The following is a 16,583-nucleotide window of genomic DNA, read 5'->3' as shown; positions in this document are numbered from 1 at the left end:
TAAGATATTGAATGAGCTTGATGATAATATAATGATTTGGAAGCTTATATTTTAAAAAGGAAATACTTGCTCAGATTTTGTAGCCCTGATTTGCGGCACAAACATTCCTCCTTAAAGATGAAGCTCTGTTGTGGCAGAGCCTTGAATGTGAATTCACTGTCTTTTCATACCATAATTGACCCTGAAGCATCCAGATGTTTCCGTGGATTCCCATCCTATATTTAGTAACATCTGCATGCCCTCACACATGAGTTCATAGCTTGCATGATGCCACCCCATTATAGCCAAGGAAACTGATTGCACAAGGTATTAACATCATTATAGCATAACACAGAACCTTTTTTGTGAAGTCAGCATTAACTGATGTGTTCATAACTTCTATCTTTCTGTAATAAAGTAATAGGACATTGATCAATGCAAACCATTCGAAGGCCTGCAGACCTTGTAAGTGAACATCACCTCTGATCAAAAATAAACCTTGTTCACTGCTCTGAATAATTTCCACGGTTACAGTGAACCAGACGGCCTGAACTCGAAGTTGAAGTCTGTGTGTTTTATAAATTGAGGAATGAGAATGGAAATACCAATATTTTATTCACTTTAAAACCAGCGCAACGACAACTTCATCTACTGTTCACACGAGCCAGATGTTACAGTGTGCAAACGATGAACTGTACAGCTGTGCCAGTGCGTCAGGTGAGCTAAGAAGCAGGGGATTCTGGGCTGGGAGTCTGGGACGGTGGTGTTGGGGTGAGTGACGTACATGTATATGGGGTTGACAATAGCTTTGAGTGATGGATGGCAGATTTGGCGGTCTCCATTGCGAGGGCTGACACCATGGAGCACTCGTATCCTCGGTTGTGTTTTGGCAAGGTTCCCTTCTCTTCTTCAGACATGGGAATATCACCTGACAAAAACAATAATAACTTAACACAGGGAACTTTTATATATTAGATATTCTCTACAGTCCGACCTTGATAGGAAACAAAACAGGCTACAAAAAGTGATCACAGTGAAGACAAGCAGCTCAGCAGGAGGAACTAACCGGAAGCAGGAAAAAGGAGCAACGTTTGTAGTGTCGGCAAAGATTGACACCAGTGTGGATGTCATATTCAAGTACCTGTGTCTGAGGAGCAGGATGGACATGTGGCTCTCCTGGGACAGCTCATAGACAAAATCTTTTCCCCCTCACTGCCATTTTCTACCACCACACAAAACTGCAGGAGACACAAAAACACCTTTCATGTTGCCAGATTGGAGGAAACAATATGATTCTATGCTGAAGGACGACATCTTACCTGAGGTGCACTAGTGGTGGTCGTCTCTGACATGCTCTCATCTGTCTCACTGGTCTCACTCATATTGTCCACTGAGGGCTGTTTACGGAAGAATCTTCTAGTTCTGCACAGGTAAAAGATATATATATATATATTCACACGTGTCTCACATGTGTTCTTGCATTTCAGTGTCTTTACAGTCTAATCTATAATTTTTGAAGAGAGGATCAATCTAGAATTAGTGTTACAGAGGCCAGAGGGCTTTGTGTGCATGCGTGTGTTTGCAATTTTGAGCTAAGAAGAAGGGGAGAAAGGATGTTCCCTCCCGCTCATATCCCCGTGTGTACAGTGTGTCTGTGCTGGGAGAAGAAACTAAACCACCCAACTCAAAAAACTGTACAAGTGCACTTGCAGTGAAGTGCAAAGGCAATTTGAGGCAGACCTATTGGCGGCCGTGTAGCGTTTCCACCGGGGTCATACCTCACCGGCTCCATTTTATTGCCGAGAAATGACCTATTTTGATGTGTAATTGCTGTAGAACAAGCTAAACCAAGCATGTAATTGAAAGCGTGCCACTTCCACAGGGGGGAAACCAAGACCACAAACCTGGGGCATAAGGGAAGGTGGCGGGGGGGGTAAGGTGTGTGTGTGTGTGTGTGCTTTGTGAGTCAAAAGTGTGGAGAACGCCAACAGGCCTTGTCCACAAGCTGCGGAAACAAGCGTAAAACAAATCAGCCACTTAGTGACAGCTCAGGTGGAAATGGGGTTGCAGGATGCCGTTTATGTATGCTTCCCACTCCAGTAACCAGGGGTTGCATGCTGCCATTCGCTCCACATGTGATCAGCACCCCGACCCCCTGCTGTCAGGCGGAGGCGCCTGCATTACACGGCTCACGCCACCATCGGTTTGATAGACATCTCCAAATGCTGTCAGCTCATTCATTGCTGCTGCCGCCTCCCCATCCTGATATCCGTCTCGCTTTCCAATCCTTGTCTGTCTAACCGAGGAGTAAACACAGCTCGCTTTGTTTTGGTCGTTACTTCAGTGACACATGCTCACGTTCAAACGCACAAATCCCATTTCTTTAGTAACCGTCAGCATAGAAAACCTCTGTTAGCACCACTAAGATTATCAGTCAGACACAAAATAAAATCCGTATTAGTTTCTATTTGGCAGCTGTAGCCTCATTTTTGCTTTTATACTCCTCCAAGCAATAATTTAGGGCATACTTCCTCTAAAAGGCTGCTTGGGAACTGAGCATTTCCCTTATATTGATTTCTTTAGAGAAATCATTTCACAAGCTTTTCATAACGTTGCACTTTACACAGCACAGCATTTATAGCAACGTCATATTGTTGTATACAGAAGGCAACTGAAAAAATCAGTCCCCTCCCTACCTCCCTTCCTTCCTCCCTTCCTTCCTTCCACTCTTTCCCTCCTGTGGTTATGCTGCTCCCACATCCCATCAAGGCATCCTTCTCTTTTCCTTCCTTCCTTAGCTGTTTTAATTGATTACCTCTCACGTTCTTCCCTTTTCTTTGTCTCCTTTATCATCCATCTCTTCCTTACTGGTGTCCTATGTTCTTTACCTCCATTCACTTGCTCCCTGCATCTGTCTGTCTACCTCGGCTCCTATTTTACAATTTCAACTCCTCAGTTTCTTCTGCCTGGAGCCTTATTTCCTATTCCCCCCCCCCTCCTCTTACCCATAGCAGTAGGTGACACAGGAAGCGATGGAGAGCAAGGTGATGAGGATCACCATGCAGGTAGCGATGACAACATTCTTTCTTTTCTCTTTCTCAGCCTGTTGAAGCTCCCACCACTCCAGGTCACTGAACTGACAGCGCTCGCCCATGTAGCCTGATAAACAACTGCAACGAAATAGATAAGATTTAGTTGTTACATTATTTGCAGACGATTAAATAACAATCTATTTAAAATAACAGATGTTTTCCATACATGATGTAAGTAAGAGCCAGACAGACTATGTAGTTTTATTTTATAAGTGCATATATTAGCTTTATGTTGCATATGTAATTTATAATCTTAAAACCGGTTTCTTCCTCAAACTTTGAATTTTAAAAATGTAATTCCTGCCAACCATGTTTTCACCCATAGAACAATAGTGACATCTATTGGTGGTTTGCTGTAATGTCAAACATGGTAGAATCAGTGCAGGCCCGTATACAGTCCCATGAGAGACAAGATATGATATTTGAAGAGGACACATACTCTCATTATAGTCTTTAAGAAATTCTGAAACCCTCTGTCTGTATAAAACACAAAACTATGAAAGCCTGATGTCAAAAGTCAAATGGAAGGTGTAGACATCAGGGGGTGTATCATTACTTGCAGGCGTAAGACTCCATCTCAGGAAAGTAGAAGCAGACACCCTGGTACAGACAGTAGGATTCATGTGTAGAGGGGCAGCTCAGGATTGAGTTACTGTTGTGGTGCTGCGTGCTGACATCAGCAGGGTTACTGGTCGTGACCTTTGGCAAGGTGGTCTCCAACTCTGTAGGGAGGGAGGATTATGGATATGCTGTATGTCATTAGATGCTGTACATCAACACATAGGGCTAGATACATTTAACCACCACCAAGTACATTTTGGCTCCTTGAATACCATTGCACAATGAATTTGCAAGATACATATTTTATTTATTTTACACATGTGAAGGTTTTCATTTTTGTTTTGAACTCAGAGGACTGTTGGACACTATATTCCATCCACAATTGATGTCCCAGAGTCCTAATTATGAGTAAAATGTGACACTTGGGTTGAACAACACCCGGATTTAAACCAAAAATTAATGGAAAGGCATCACACTTATCTCGAAGGTATTATTGGTTACAAATCAATATTTTCTTATTATTATTGTCTGTTATTTTCCGCTCTAGCAATCCATTTCAATCACCATTGTACCTCTCAATATCCTCACAGACCTTGGGGATCAAACACACCTTGACATGTGTGACCATTTCCACGGTATGCAGTCTGGCATTTACAGAGATACTGCCTCTAAGTATTTGTATGTTGCCAGGTTACACTCGTCAATATCTATAGGTGCAAAAGGGTGGTCGGTGACTTTAATACACAGAGTGTAGTAAAATTCATATAGACTGCACACAAACTTACTAAAGGGAGAATGTAGAATTAATGTAAAACAAATGTGTTCAACAATAAGGCAAGACAGACGCAGACGTCACATCATCGGCTTTATATACCTATTCGGCTTTTGTTTCGGTAATTCCGGTCGCAACGGAAATTTTATTTTGAAAGGAACACTGTTTGTGTCAATGTCGACGGACAAGACGGTAATATCCCACTTACTTTTAAGTTCGTTTGAAGTGTTAAGAGTGTATTAAAATTAAAAAGCCCTTTAGTGGAAGCTTTAAGGGTTTTTGTGTTCGACTTGAAACGTGAGTTTGGGCCTTAATTGGTGTTGCTAAGGTGTGCTACAGCCAAATTGCTAGTACGTGTAAAGCTAATTAACCTGCGTTGAGGCTGTTTTCATGCTAACGTTAAGCTGTGACGATAGAGTATAATTATTTAGTAATCCTATATCCAATACTAACCTACACACAACTGTCCGTCACCAGTGAAACCTTCAAGACACAAACAAACCGGGCGACCAGCATGCTGCAGGCACTGGGCATTGACGTCACAGTGGACTGAGTAGCATTCATTCTGGTCTGAAAGAGAAATCATAAACAATATAGTAGTTAAAGGACTTTATGTATTTAGTGTTGCACTCAAAGTAGACTCGATCAAGCCTGTGATTGTGCTGAGAGATTTAGATATATAGGCAAATATTGGATGTTTATAAACCTCTAGTCCTCCACTAAAGCAGAGGCACAATTCTGTACTGCCTTGTAAGCAGAATTAGAAGTATAAGATTGTCAGAGTGCCCATTTAAATGTGCATTGTTACCTGAAACCATCTTGTCTGTGAAGAGAGGCGTTTCATCAGAGTCTAAATCAGCCTCCCCAGGTATTGCGAAAGGTGAACTGTCATCATTCAATGTTTTGTTTTTGAGTGGCATTGAATCAGTGGAATCTTCTTCAGGTTCTAAAAGCAAATATAGGTGTGTGTTAGTCTTAACCATCCCCAGGATTGCTTTACACAGAAGTGTATCTGCAGCTGAATCCTCGGAATCACCTGCTGTTCCATTCACTGTATTGACAGGCAAGCAATCTTTTCCGTCATCTGACTGGATGTAATGTGACAGACAGGAGCAGTGAGCAAATCCAAGTCTGCTCTCACACACCTGTGCACAGCCTCCATTCAGGTGAAGGCAAACATCCGCCCCTGACAAGAAGGAAGCAAGAGAAATCACTTCATTCCTTCATTTTACACTGCTTGTGCTAAAAGGCTGGGCCTCAATACGTCATTTTAAAATATTATCTTACAAGCAAAATGACTATTTCATGCACCATTTGTATTATTCAACAGCTTCTGATCTAATTTAACTACACAAACACATGAAAGCTTAATTCCTTTTGTCTCTCTGTACCTGGTTTAGCAAGAGGATGAACCACCACAATGGATGCAGGTTGGATCATGCTGCCAGAGCTGAGCTGCAGGTTCCTCCCAGTCCGCTTGTGCACGCTCCTCACCTGCTGGTGCTCCCAGTCAGAGATCCACAGCCTGTCCTCAAACACTGCCAGGTCAAAAGGTCGACCTGGACCAATCCAGGAAAACAAAAAGACCGGAGACGGATATGGAGAATTGTTCTTAAGCTGCATCGGAAGTTCTGCCACTGATTAGAGGATTCCAGGTGAGAACTATGTGTTTTCTTCACATGTTAACCCAGTGTTTACTATGAAACATGGACATTTATTCCAATGCACAAGGACTACAACATTTGTATACGTATGTATGCTCTACACAAGCCTCACCTACTTGGTTCTCTACCAGGACCCGTCGGTCTGAGCCATCCAGGGCAGCCGTCTCCACCAGCCTCTTGCTCTGGTCGCACCAGAACAGACGATCCTCTGTGAAATCGATGGTCAGGCCGCTGGGTGACTCCAGGTTGGTGCTTGCAATTACAACACGGTCTTTCCCCTCCAAAGATGCACTCTCTACGACAGGCTGGGCACCCATATCAGTCCAGAATAACTTCCTCAAAAAAAAAGAAAGGTAAAGGTAAATACATATACAAATACCAGATAATAAGTACTGTAAGTGTTGTATTCAACGGAAATTGGTTTTCCAGATTAATCGCCCTGGTGTAGTGTTTGCAATTTACTGACATCATATTGAATTATTAATGGGTTTGGGAGTCAAAGTTGGTTCAAGTTAACATATCATTCTACTCACTTTTCCAGAGGATGAACCGCAATTCCTCTTGGTTTTTGCAGCCCTTTGCTTAGAATGGTTTGCCTGTTCAGTCCAGCTAAAGAGCTGCTGTCAACAGTTGCCCGACTGATTCAGAAAAATATGCAAAAGTGTGGAAAAAAGTACCTTATTTACTTAGACCTTTGAAAAAAAACAGATGATGATTTGTAGACAAACCTCAGCATTTTCAGTTTGGATACACTACACACCCTTTGTCTGTCCAGTACATCCTGCGGTTGATCCAGTCAATAGCCAGTCCTTCTGGTGTCTCCAAACCATCAGAGACTAGAATTTCTTTGGATCCACCCATCAAATCAACGCGTGCAATTGTCTTCTGGGTAGTACTAGCAAAGTAAACCTTTAAAATGCATACAGAAACATGTAAACATAGGTGAACCTCCAGGTCTGTCCAGTAGGTGTCACTAGATCACTACAAACATAATGCTATTCTTCCTGCTGTTGCTACATTTACTGCTGCAGCTGTCAGAGTGAGGCCAGAGAAAACGTGAATCTCCATTAATCTGAAATGTCTTGTCCGCTTACGTTGTTAAGGACAGGGTCGTAGTCCAAAGCCATGATTGCTCCTCTAGGCTCCTCTACCAGGGTCTGAACCCCAGGGCTGTCTGGATCAACCCGTCGCACATCGACTAGATTGGCAACTAGCAGATAAGCTGGTGGCCCTGAAGGAGAACAGTGCAATAATTCGTAGTCATTATCCTTGCCATTTTGTAAGATGTGTTTTTTTTTAAAGTGTTTGCAGACTATTTCTTGTCAAACAAAAAGTTTCAGCAAATATAATTACATTTTGCTTTGATTTGTTGTTCAAAAATGTTCAGCAGGGATATATTATAGTTATAGATGGATAGATAGATAGAAAGAAAGATAGATAGATAGATAGATAGATAGATAGATAGATAGATAGATAGATAGATAGATAGATATACTTATACTACACCAGTTTCTCTACCATTACATCACCAGTCAGTGACATGAAAATAAAATGACATGAAGTGCAGAACCCAAACCCGAAGCTGAAGGTAGGCTGTGACCAAGTGACAAGGAACCTTTAGCTGACCGTCTTGGCCGCCTGCGTTGCCTTGGTATGACTCACCTGTGGCAATGCAGCGGTGGCCATCGTGCTGGAGCTGGTAGCCAGGGCGACAGTCACACTGCCAGCTACTAGGTGTGACAGGAATACAGAGCTGACTGCAACCTCCTCTGTCTGTGGACGAACAACCTGCAAGAATCAAACGCAACCTTTGACACACGCATACAAACACAGCTGAGCTCCTGTTTATAATCATCTCCTTTTATATTAGGCTAACACTCCTTTATATTATCATTATTGTATGTTTTCAGCATACATGTAAAAGTGCATGTAGGGTTTTAGTGTAAGACTAAATCCAGCAGTTGTTAAAATGGCTCCTACCAGTACAGGCCTGTCCATCCTCCTGTAGTATTGATCCTTCAGGACACACACAGACAGTGCCCTCATCTGTGGTCAGGCATCCGTGGCCACACCGGGTGTAATTACCCTCACATGGTACTATCTCTGTTATTGGAAAGGAAACGTATCATTTGAAACAGTGAAAGCAAAAATCCTATTGGATGAAAATGTGGGGAGAATGCAGTGAAAGGCACACAGTGGGTATGATGTAATGTTAGCTCACAGGGGTATGATATGTGCAGTACCAGTGACTCTGGTGGAGGTGTACAGAGGCTCAGGGGTATGTGGGTGTGAGACAGATGCCCCTCGCCTCTTGTTATGTTGTTGATCGCAAATAGAGCTCTTATTGTTTTCTCTTAATATTATGGGGCAAATGTAATTTTCACTAACTTGGTCTTGAACTATGAGCAGAATTGGAATTTGGACAGACCTGATACATGTAAAGTGTAACATTTTGGTACAGTGACAGGATGCTTTACTGTGAAACGATCAGTTTTGCTGATGTTAATGCAGACAGTAATAGTAAATAAAGTTAGCTGTAAATTCACTGTCTATAGAAATGATTGAATAAGTATACAGTAAAATCTAAATATAGCTGAAATTATTCCAAAATGAAGAAAATGATGGTTAGTCATATAGTAAAACAAACACGCCTGTTACCTTTACTGGATAAGTTGTATGTGAGCATGTTGCAATGACAAACAAAGATTTTTCCACATTTTTTGATGTTTTTTGAAGGCTTTTATAAGAGAAAAATATCCTGATGTAGACTCAGAGACTTCATGTATTTTTGCTGCCGTCTAGCACGTTAACTTGGCGGCATGGACCTTTGCAAAAGGCTAAACAGCTTAGCCAGACAAAGCTGCTGACAGATACGCAAGGTCCCTACTGCAAATGTCCCCTCATCATCTAATCCCATTGTGTCTATTGGGAACCTTTCCTGGTCTCTTGCTTCATGGAAATAGCTGTGAGGTTTAAAATACGGCCACAGTTTGTTTTATGTGGTAAAAGCAAACAACAAAGGTTTTGGGTTGTTTTAATTTTCCACATAAATCGGACTTTAAGCAGTTAAATAAAAGCATTGATTCCTTCTTCACTACATCGTATGTGTTGACCGCAAACAATTTAATTGTCTCGGTTATCTGTCGACTTAAAAAAAAGACTGTTGTTGCATTGGCAGACAACAGAGCTGCATTATGATTCAGATGAGACAATAGATGAGCTAAAACAGGAAAGCTACAAGGGATATGTGGATTATTTAAAAAAAACAACAAATTCTAACTATTTTGAACTTATTAGTGTCTGTAAGTGATAATAGTGACGTAAAATGAATACCATAACTTACTACTAGTGATTTAAATGCCACTAATGGATCCCCAGTAAAAGAATATTAGATTTTATACCCTTATTACTAATGCTGCTCATAGCACCAAGGTCAGCTTTAATTTATTTCTTTATTATAATGGCTGTAAAAAAAGAATGCATTAATTCTCCTGCAGTGCACCATAAAACCAATAATGCAACTTTGAATGAAAAGAAAAGCTATGACTAAACCCTGAGGCTGTAGCTTTTTATGAAAAACAACAACAACAACAACAACTTATGGCTGTTAATGGAAATATATTTAATGATGAAGTTGCTTGATTTACTGAATTCCATGAATCCACTTGATAACGTGTCAAACCCTTAAACGAACACAAATCAGAAAATGGTGTATTGATAGCTTTTATGTAACCTTCCATTTCACTTACACAACCTTTTCACTACAATTGGACACGTAGAAGCACCACAAAGCGCTCGTGTTTCCACCCATGTAACCTAACACACAATTGGCAGCTCACATAACACAGGTCTGTCTGGTTGTCCCTGACCCAGACATTTTATTGGCTCCGCGGGGTCAAGATGGTGTCTGCGGGACAAATGCCACCTCCTTAGTGTTACAAAACAGGATCTAATCTCAGATCAGTGCCCCGTTATACAGATCAAAAAGGAATAAGAATGGATTGATTCGTGTGGTTTTAATGGACAAAACTAGACTGGTCTGGTTGCGAAATCTTCACAATGTACAACAAAGTAAAAACCACAATGCGACATCCACAGACTGTTATGCCAGCCAGGTGTGTTGGCATGTAAATCAAAATGCAGGTATGTGTGACCTCAACAGGATCCATTTATTTATATAGATGTCAACCCCAACTAATGACACTTTCATATACTAGACAATATTCAACTCAACCTCCGACTATTATACACTATAAAAATGAGGGAAAATAACAGAAAGTGAGAAAGGGAATCCCTTGTGTATTAGTTCTATGTAATTGAAGCCATTTGAACCAATGTGTTCTTACTGTACCTCGGCATGTCTTCCTGTCCGGTAGGAGAGCGTATCCTTTGGGGCAGGTGCAGAAATAGGAGCCGGGGATGTTTTCACAACCAAGAGAGCAGCCATGGTTCCAGAGGGCACATTCATTTACATCTGTTTATGCACATATGATCATGTTAATGTTTAAGGTAGGAGAAAAAAATCTTGTGAAATACATTCCTGTTGAAGTCACAACTCATTTAATTCATTATTTTCTAATAAATTAAAAAATAAATTACTGCATTCTCCCCACACTTTCATAAATCAGTTTTTAAAAGTGACTTGTGGTTTTTACAATTTAGGTTTTTGAGAAATAAATCTGTTTGAAAATAACAGGGAAAAACAATATCAAGAATATTTCAGAATGAAGGAAGGCAGAATATTCTAGAATCCCATGCCTCAGCTGTGACTTCAGATAATTGAATACAGAATTCACTCATTTCATTCCAAACAAACACAATTGAGAATGAAATGTCTTTTCTCGTGTTACAATTACTCACAGATACCAACCTTCGCAGAAACTGCCTAGTTTACTGAGAGCAAAGCCTTCACTGCACTGGCAAACCCCTTTATCAGCTAGAGTGGAGCACACATTCACACAGTTCCCACTCTGCTCCTCACAACCTGTGTAAAAGGGCAAACATTCAAAAAAACGTGGTAACAGAATCATAGAAGTAACAAATTGTGTAAATAATACAGAGCTCTTTAATGTCTGAAAGAGTTTGTAGTAATCACCTGGAAATGGTGAGCTGGGTTCTGATGTTGGTTGGTTGAGGGGATGCACCACTCTGATATCAGCTGGAGATTTTGTCATTCGTTTAACATTGACGTCCCATTTCTCGCCCCCGCTATATTTATTGACTTGTTTTATACTCCGAGATGCAACATCGGTGTAATACAAGCGCTCCAGAAATACAGATATGCTCAAAGAATGAGACCTGATAAGGAGAGACAAAAACAATAAAAGCCACAATAAAATAATGTTGGAATAAAAAAAGGTAAGTTGCGATCCTATAGACTGCCATGGTAATACCTTGTTATCAGGTGGATTTACCCAGAGGCTCATTTATAATGAAAAACAAAGTATAGACTCTTGGGTGAAAGAATAAAATTGTCGTGCACAGCTTTTTGATTTAAAAGAAAATCTAGATATAGAGGAAGGTGTTCCAATAACTGTACTTGTAATGAAGACAAACTTGAACTACCCTAATGTAGTTCTGTCCCTAGTTTTTGCCACTTATTCCACTAGCCTTCTAAGACAATAGTGATTGAGTATAGTGAGTAGTGAACCTTCACTTACCCTCTTGAGTCATTTACAGCTTAAACCAGATGACTCCTTGGGTCACATGAGAGTCCGATTATCACATATGACTTATGTTATATGACTCTTATGTCTCCCACATCTGTCCCTCCCATGACATGTGACATAAGGATTCACCTTACCCAAGTTGCGAATGACTCCTGAGGGTTTTCAAGTGATCAGATAGGAACCACACCAGAGGCAGCTTGTGTATGTGTGTATGTGTTTTGCTTGCAGTAGGATCACCAGCAAAAATAAAAGAATAGATAAATATTCTTACTCACCGAATTGGCTGATCTATGATGTGTAGGACGTTCCCGTTGTAATCACAAGAGGCAATGGCACTTTCACCCTGCAGACCAAACTGCACCCAGAACAGTCTTTTGTCGTGTTGGTCTATCGTCAGAGCTGTCAGTTCCTCTGAGATCTTAATGAGCGTCGTTTTCATCTTTCCTGCCTCATCAGACCTCTGGATGCTCGGAGTTATTCCACCAGACAACCAAAACAAAAACCTGCAAAATGTAGCTTTTAGAACTTAGAATCAGGTTTTAGCAATATGTATTTATTTCCAAAAAGCTGTATATCCCCCTTTAAAATTGCTTGCTTTGCCTATTTTGTGCTCTAAAGCTGTTACTTCTAACAATCTGAATATTTAAAGGTTTTAAAGGCCTAGAATAATACAACATTTTCAAAGCTATATTCAAAGCTGATTCAGTGCTTTCCTCCCTAGGCAGGACCAGGGTTAGGTTGTTGCCTAAAAGTAATACTTTAGTTACGGTTGTATAGTTAGATTTATACAAGAAACAAATAACAGGATGACGGTAAAGGAATAAAAAAATAGAAGGCATTTTTCACATTTAAACATCAATATGTTAATCTAGTGGACCAAAATGCATTAAAATGTCTGGTCACGTGTGTCTGTCTGCCTGTCTGTGACCAGAGAGACTGGTGGTATGTGAGAGTTGTGAGAGAGTTGTGAGAGGTCTGTTGTATTGCACCTCTGTGTCAGCCACGCTTGATGGGGGAGATGCAGCATTTTGAGTAGCACACAAACCAAAGCATGTGAGGAGTTGTATTAGAATTCTGTGCTATGCTCTGACTCATTCAATGAATGTAATGTCATTTAATTGAATAATTATTTATTTAATTATAGCAGCATTATGACAAACGAGTGTCACACGCTAATAACACAGCATCCTTGTCCATGAAATCCACAATTGAGGTAAAAATTTAGTATGTGAGCATTTAGTATGTCAGAAGTACAATCACACTTTCATTTAAGGGTTTATATAGTAAAGATTACCTCTTAATGGGGTCAATGCCTATGGAACGTGGTTGCGTCAAATGTCTTAAAAGCGTCCTTTCATTTTTCCCATTGATGTCCATTCTCTTTATTTTTCCCTTGTCTTCACTTGTCCAGTAGACATTGTTTGATATCCAGTCTACTGCAAGGCCTGAGATACTTTTGTCAGACGAGTGCAATTTCTGAAAACATATTTACACAAAAATCTTATTAGAGTTATTGGAATATCTTCCATTGAACTGCAATGCACATTCGGTACAATTAAATACATTTCATAGTAAGGACTAAATCATAATCCTGTGTAAGTTCTATACCACTTTGAGGGAATTCCATAAGCACCTGTCTGTGCGCTCCGCTCACTGATGCTTTGTAGATGACCCCAGCATGTCTGTCAGCCCAGTAAACTCTTCCTTCTCCGAAATGGAAGTCGAGCAGGACAGAGCTTCCCACCCCAGCGACAAGTCGCCTTTGGTGTTTCCCATCGAGATCTATTCGATGGATGGCTTTACCATGGCCAAAAATCAGGAAGGGCTGTGGAGCTTAACAAGGAAAACATCATCAACATTTTCTGTTAATTTTCTGAATTTTAACATTGTAACGCCCTACAACAAAAAACAAAAACCCTTTGGGTCACAAACAAATGCATCTCAAGATTCACTGAGTAATACAAGTAGTAGAAAAGAAGAGTTACTCTCTAAAGTAGCAAATATTTCACCTCTCATGCAGTGAATAATTCCAAGATAATATATATACAGTGTGCTAAACCGTGGAGAATTCAGCTTTCACCATGTGAATATTGCTGTCTTGTAGCTTTGCTCTCAGTATAGTGAATGAATCAAATTGACAGATACCAACGCATTATAGGCTGCTGCTTCCTTCTTTGTGCTTCTCTGCCTCTGCCATTAAATCAATCAAATTGTTTGCTAAAAAGCCCTGAAGTAATGGGGTGAAGTTCAAGGCAACCTCAACTGCTTGTGAATAAAACATTGTCACTTAGCAACAAATAGGTCTTGCGCTATCCTTATTCATTGATAAAGCTTCTCATTTCCGAATGTTAAAGTTGCTAACCACTTACAAGCAGGAAATTGTAATGACAGCAAATAAAATGTCCTTTCCTGGAAAAACACACCGTACCCTTCCAGTAAAATACCAAACCAACAACAACCAACTTTTCTCTGAAATAAGTGTAGAATTTTGTCCTGAAGAGCACAGGGTGCACTTTCTCCATTTAATAGGGTGATTATAAGATTGAAAGCACCTATGAAACTAATACAAGAAAAATATCACAACAATCCAATTATTTAATATCACTTCTAAGGGGTATCAATAATGTTTTTTTTTAATCGGAACCTGTTTAGCAATTTCCTCATACAAAGATGGAGATCGCTGTAAAGACCATTAAACTGAAGGTCCAGCTTGTGAGGTGAAAAAAAACTAAACTGCGTTGACTCTCTGAATGAAAGAAGACAGTCTAGTCTAACATGTCAAAAACACTGCCATGTGCAGCCATGGATACTGCTCCTAACACTGAGGAATGAAGACAACAATAAACCAATGAGCCACACCAGACAGACAAAGCAATGACCAGTCTGCCATGAGTTTCCCATGATGATCGGTGTTGAGTTGCTAGGAGGCATCCTGATAAATCATCAAGTTCAGATAGTGGTCATATTAGACTAGATGCTTAGTCATTTTGATGTTATTCTGCCAGTTGTCCAATGACCCTCACACGACTCCAATGTGACCCAGTGAGTAACTCACTGGAATCTGGAAGATAAATGCCTGGTTATTGCTGGCGCGACATGGATGAGTGGTGGTTTGTCTTTACAGAAATTGGAGTCATTTTGAATTGCTATGACTGAATATGAATACTCCCTTTACATGATAAATAATATTAAACTAATATTTTGCTTACACAAAGCAAATGACTTTCTGCTTGCGGGTCATGTTGGTCCCACAATTTTAAGTGATTAATAAAGGTACCTATCCTTGTAAATACCTTTGTGTTATCTCCCCAATTAGGCTCTACAGATGGCAAAGGCATATTGCTGTTGTGGGCAGCTTTGCTTTGCTGAAAGTATTTAATCAACTGAAAAAGAAAGACCTCACGTGTCTTAAAGGTCCTTGAGTAAGAAACACAATCTGAACCAACCCAGAGTGTGTTTTTCTCTAACTAACCCTGACCTCTGATGTCTTTGTGGGTACAAGGGAAAGGATGAAAGGAAGTTACATTCTCTATTGGAATACTAATCGTACAATTTCATTAATTCTTCATTGCCGTTATTCTAGCAACAGCATTACTTCCAAATTATATATAAACAGGAGTCTCAGTACTACCAGTGTTTTATTGTTCAGCAGCATGTAACATGTATTGGAACTTTGCTGAAGACCAGGATGTTGTTTGTTGAGACAGGATTAGAAACTCTGCCGACTTCAGACATACCAAGTCAAGTTAGATTAACCTTTTGGTAGTTTGTGATCTCCTGTTGTAAGCTGATTTTATACAACATGTGGCACCCCACCAAACCTTGGGCTCAGCCTCAAATACACCCACATAGGCTCAGGCTAGCTTGCTGCAACTTTGGTGTGATGCATGATCACGTTGTGTTGTCACCGAATCGTCCTTTTACCAAATTAGATTAGATTGTGGTTGTTATTGCCATAGAAATGTGTTTTGTTTAGTTATTTTCATTGAAAGGCATGCCTTCAACATAGAAGTTGACCGATTCCCCTGTATATGCATGCTTGTGGTAAAGATAGAAGATAGAGGATAGGAGAAATCTTGTGAGACTGTCATATAATTAATCAAAAAATATTCCAACATGAATTAAACCACAGGTAATTCTCTCAGTCCCCGAAAACTGATATTTGTGATATCCAAAAACGGATAGTCGCTCTCTCTACAGTATACTCAGCAGAATCATTTATTTCATCAAGACTATGCATACATTCAACTGTTGCTGAGTTGATTATCTGGATTGGAATCTAATCACTACCTCTGTAAAGTTAAATCAATGTAAAGGACATTTGGCCAGTGGCAATAGTTCAGGGACACCACAAGCCCATTATCACTCTATAGCATAGAGAGTCTGTATTCAGTCTCTACAGACACAACAGGACATCATGTACAGTTAAGTAGCAAATGCTTTCCATAGTACTTTCAGTGCCGGTGCTGTCAATACTATGCTTGGTCTATCAAGCAAACTCACCCGAACAGCTGTTGTTTCCTCCCAATCCTGTTAGGAGGTCATCCCAACATGCTGTTCCAAAGGCCAGGGCTCCAATACTTTGCACCATAAAATAAACCAGTGATGCTGTGATCTTTGCCACCAACATAGTCTCGTGCTCCGTCCCTGCTCGGAGCGCTGCACTTGTTCACTTCTTCTCAGGCATTCCCTTTATTAGAACTGATGTACAAGAATTCCCCAAAATTAAGCAACGCTTGCGCGTGGAGTGTTGACATCCTTGTCCAGGGCTTAGAGGGTTTGAGAGATGGTCAGACTTCACATACTAAAAGAGGTCACGCTAAAGAGAAAAACAAAATTGAAAGAT

At 40.4% G+C, this 16,583-nt stretch overlaps 1 protein-coding gene across 1 annotated transcript; it reads right to left on the bottom strand.

Moving 5' to 3' along the window:
• Positions 1 to 701: 701 nt before the first annotated feature.
• On the bottom strand, positions 702 to 16,367 carry egf (epidermal growth factor). Its single transcript, XM_076149259.1, has 22 exons — positions 16,241 to 16,367; positions 13,371 to 13,570; positions 13,032 to 13,213; positions 12,013 to 12,240; positions 11,164 to 11,366; positions 10,939 to 11,052; positions 10,420 to 10,542; positions 8,049 to 8,171; positions 7,731 to 7,856; positions 7,163 to 7,299; positions 6,829 to 6,977; positions 6,602 to 6,706; positions 6,181 to 6,404; positions 5,796 to 5,963; positions 5,441 to 5,590; positions 5,213 to 5,338; positions 4,858 to 4,974; positions 3,628 to 3,793; positions 2,985 to 3,149; positions 1,299 to 1,401; positions 1,121 to 1,217; positions 702 to 907 (listed from the first exon to the last, which is right to left on the bottom strand). Exons 1-22 carry the CDS (start codon positions 16,365 to 16,367, stop codon positions 702 to 704), a joined length of 3,339 nt encoding a protein of 1,112 aa, XP_076005374.1.
• Between the last annotated feature and the right edge of the window lie 216 nt (positions 16,368 to 16,583).

This window comes from Genypterus blacodes, unplaced genomic scaffold (assembly GCF_046128005.1).
Source record: "Genypterus blacodes isolate CSIRO-AG114 ecotype Tasmania unplaced genomic scaffold, CSIRO-AGI_Gbla_v1 ptg000044l_1, whole genome shotgun sequence".
NCBI lineage: Eukaryota > Metazoa > Chordata > Actinopteri > Ophidiiformes > Ophidiidae > Genypterus > Genypterus blacodes.
This window is presented reverse-complemented; position numbering and strand designations above follow the sequence as displayed.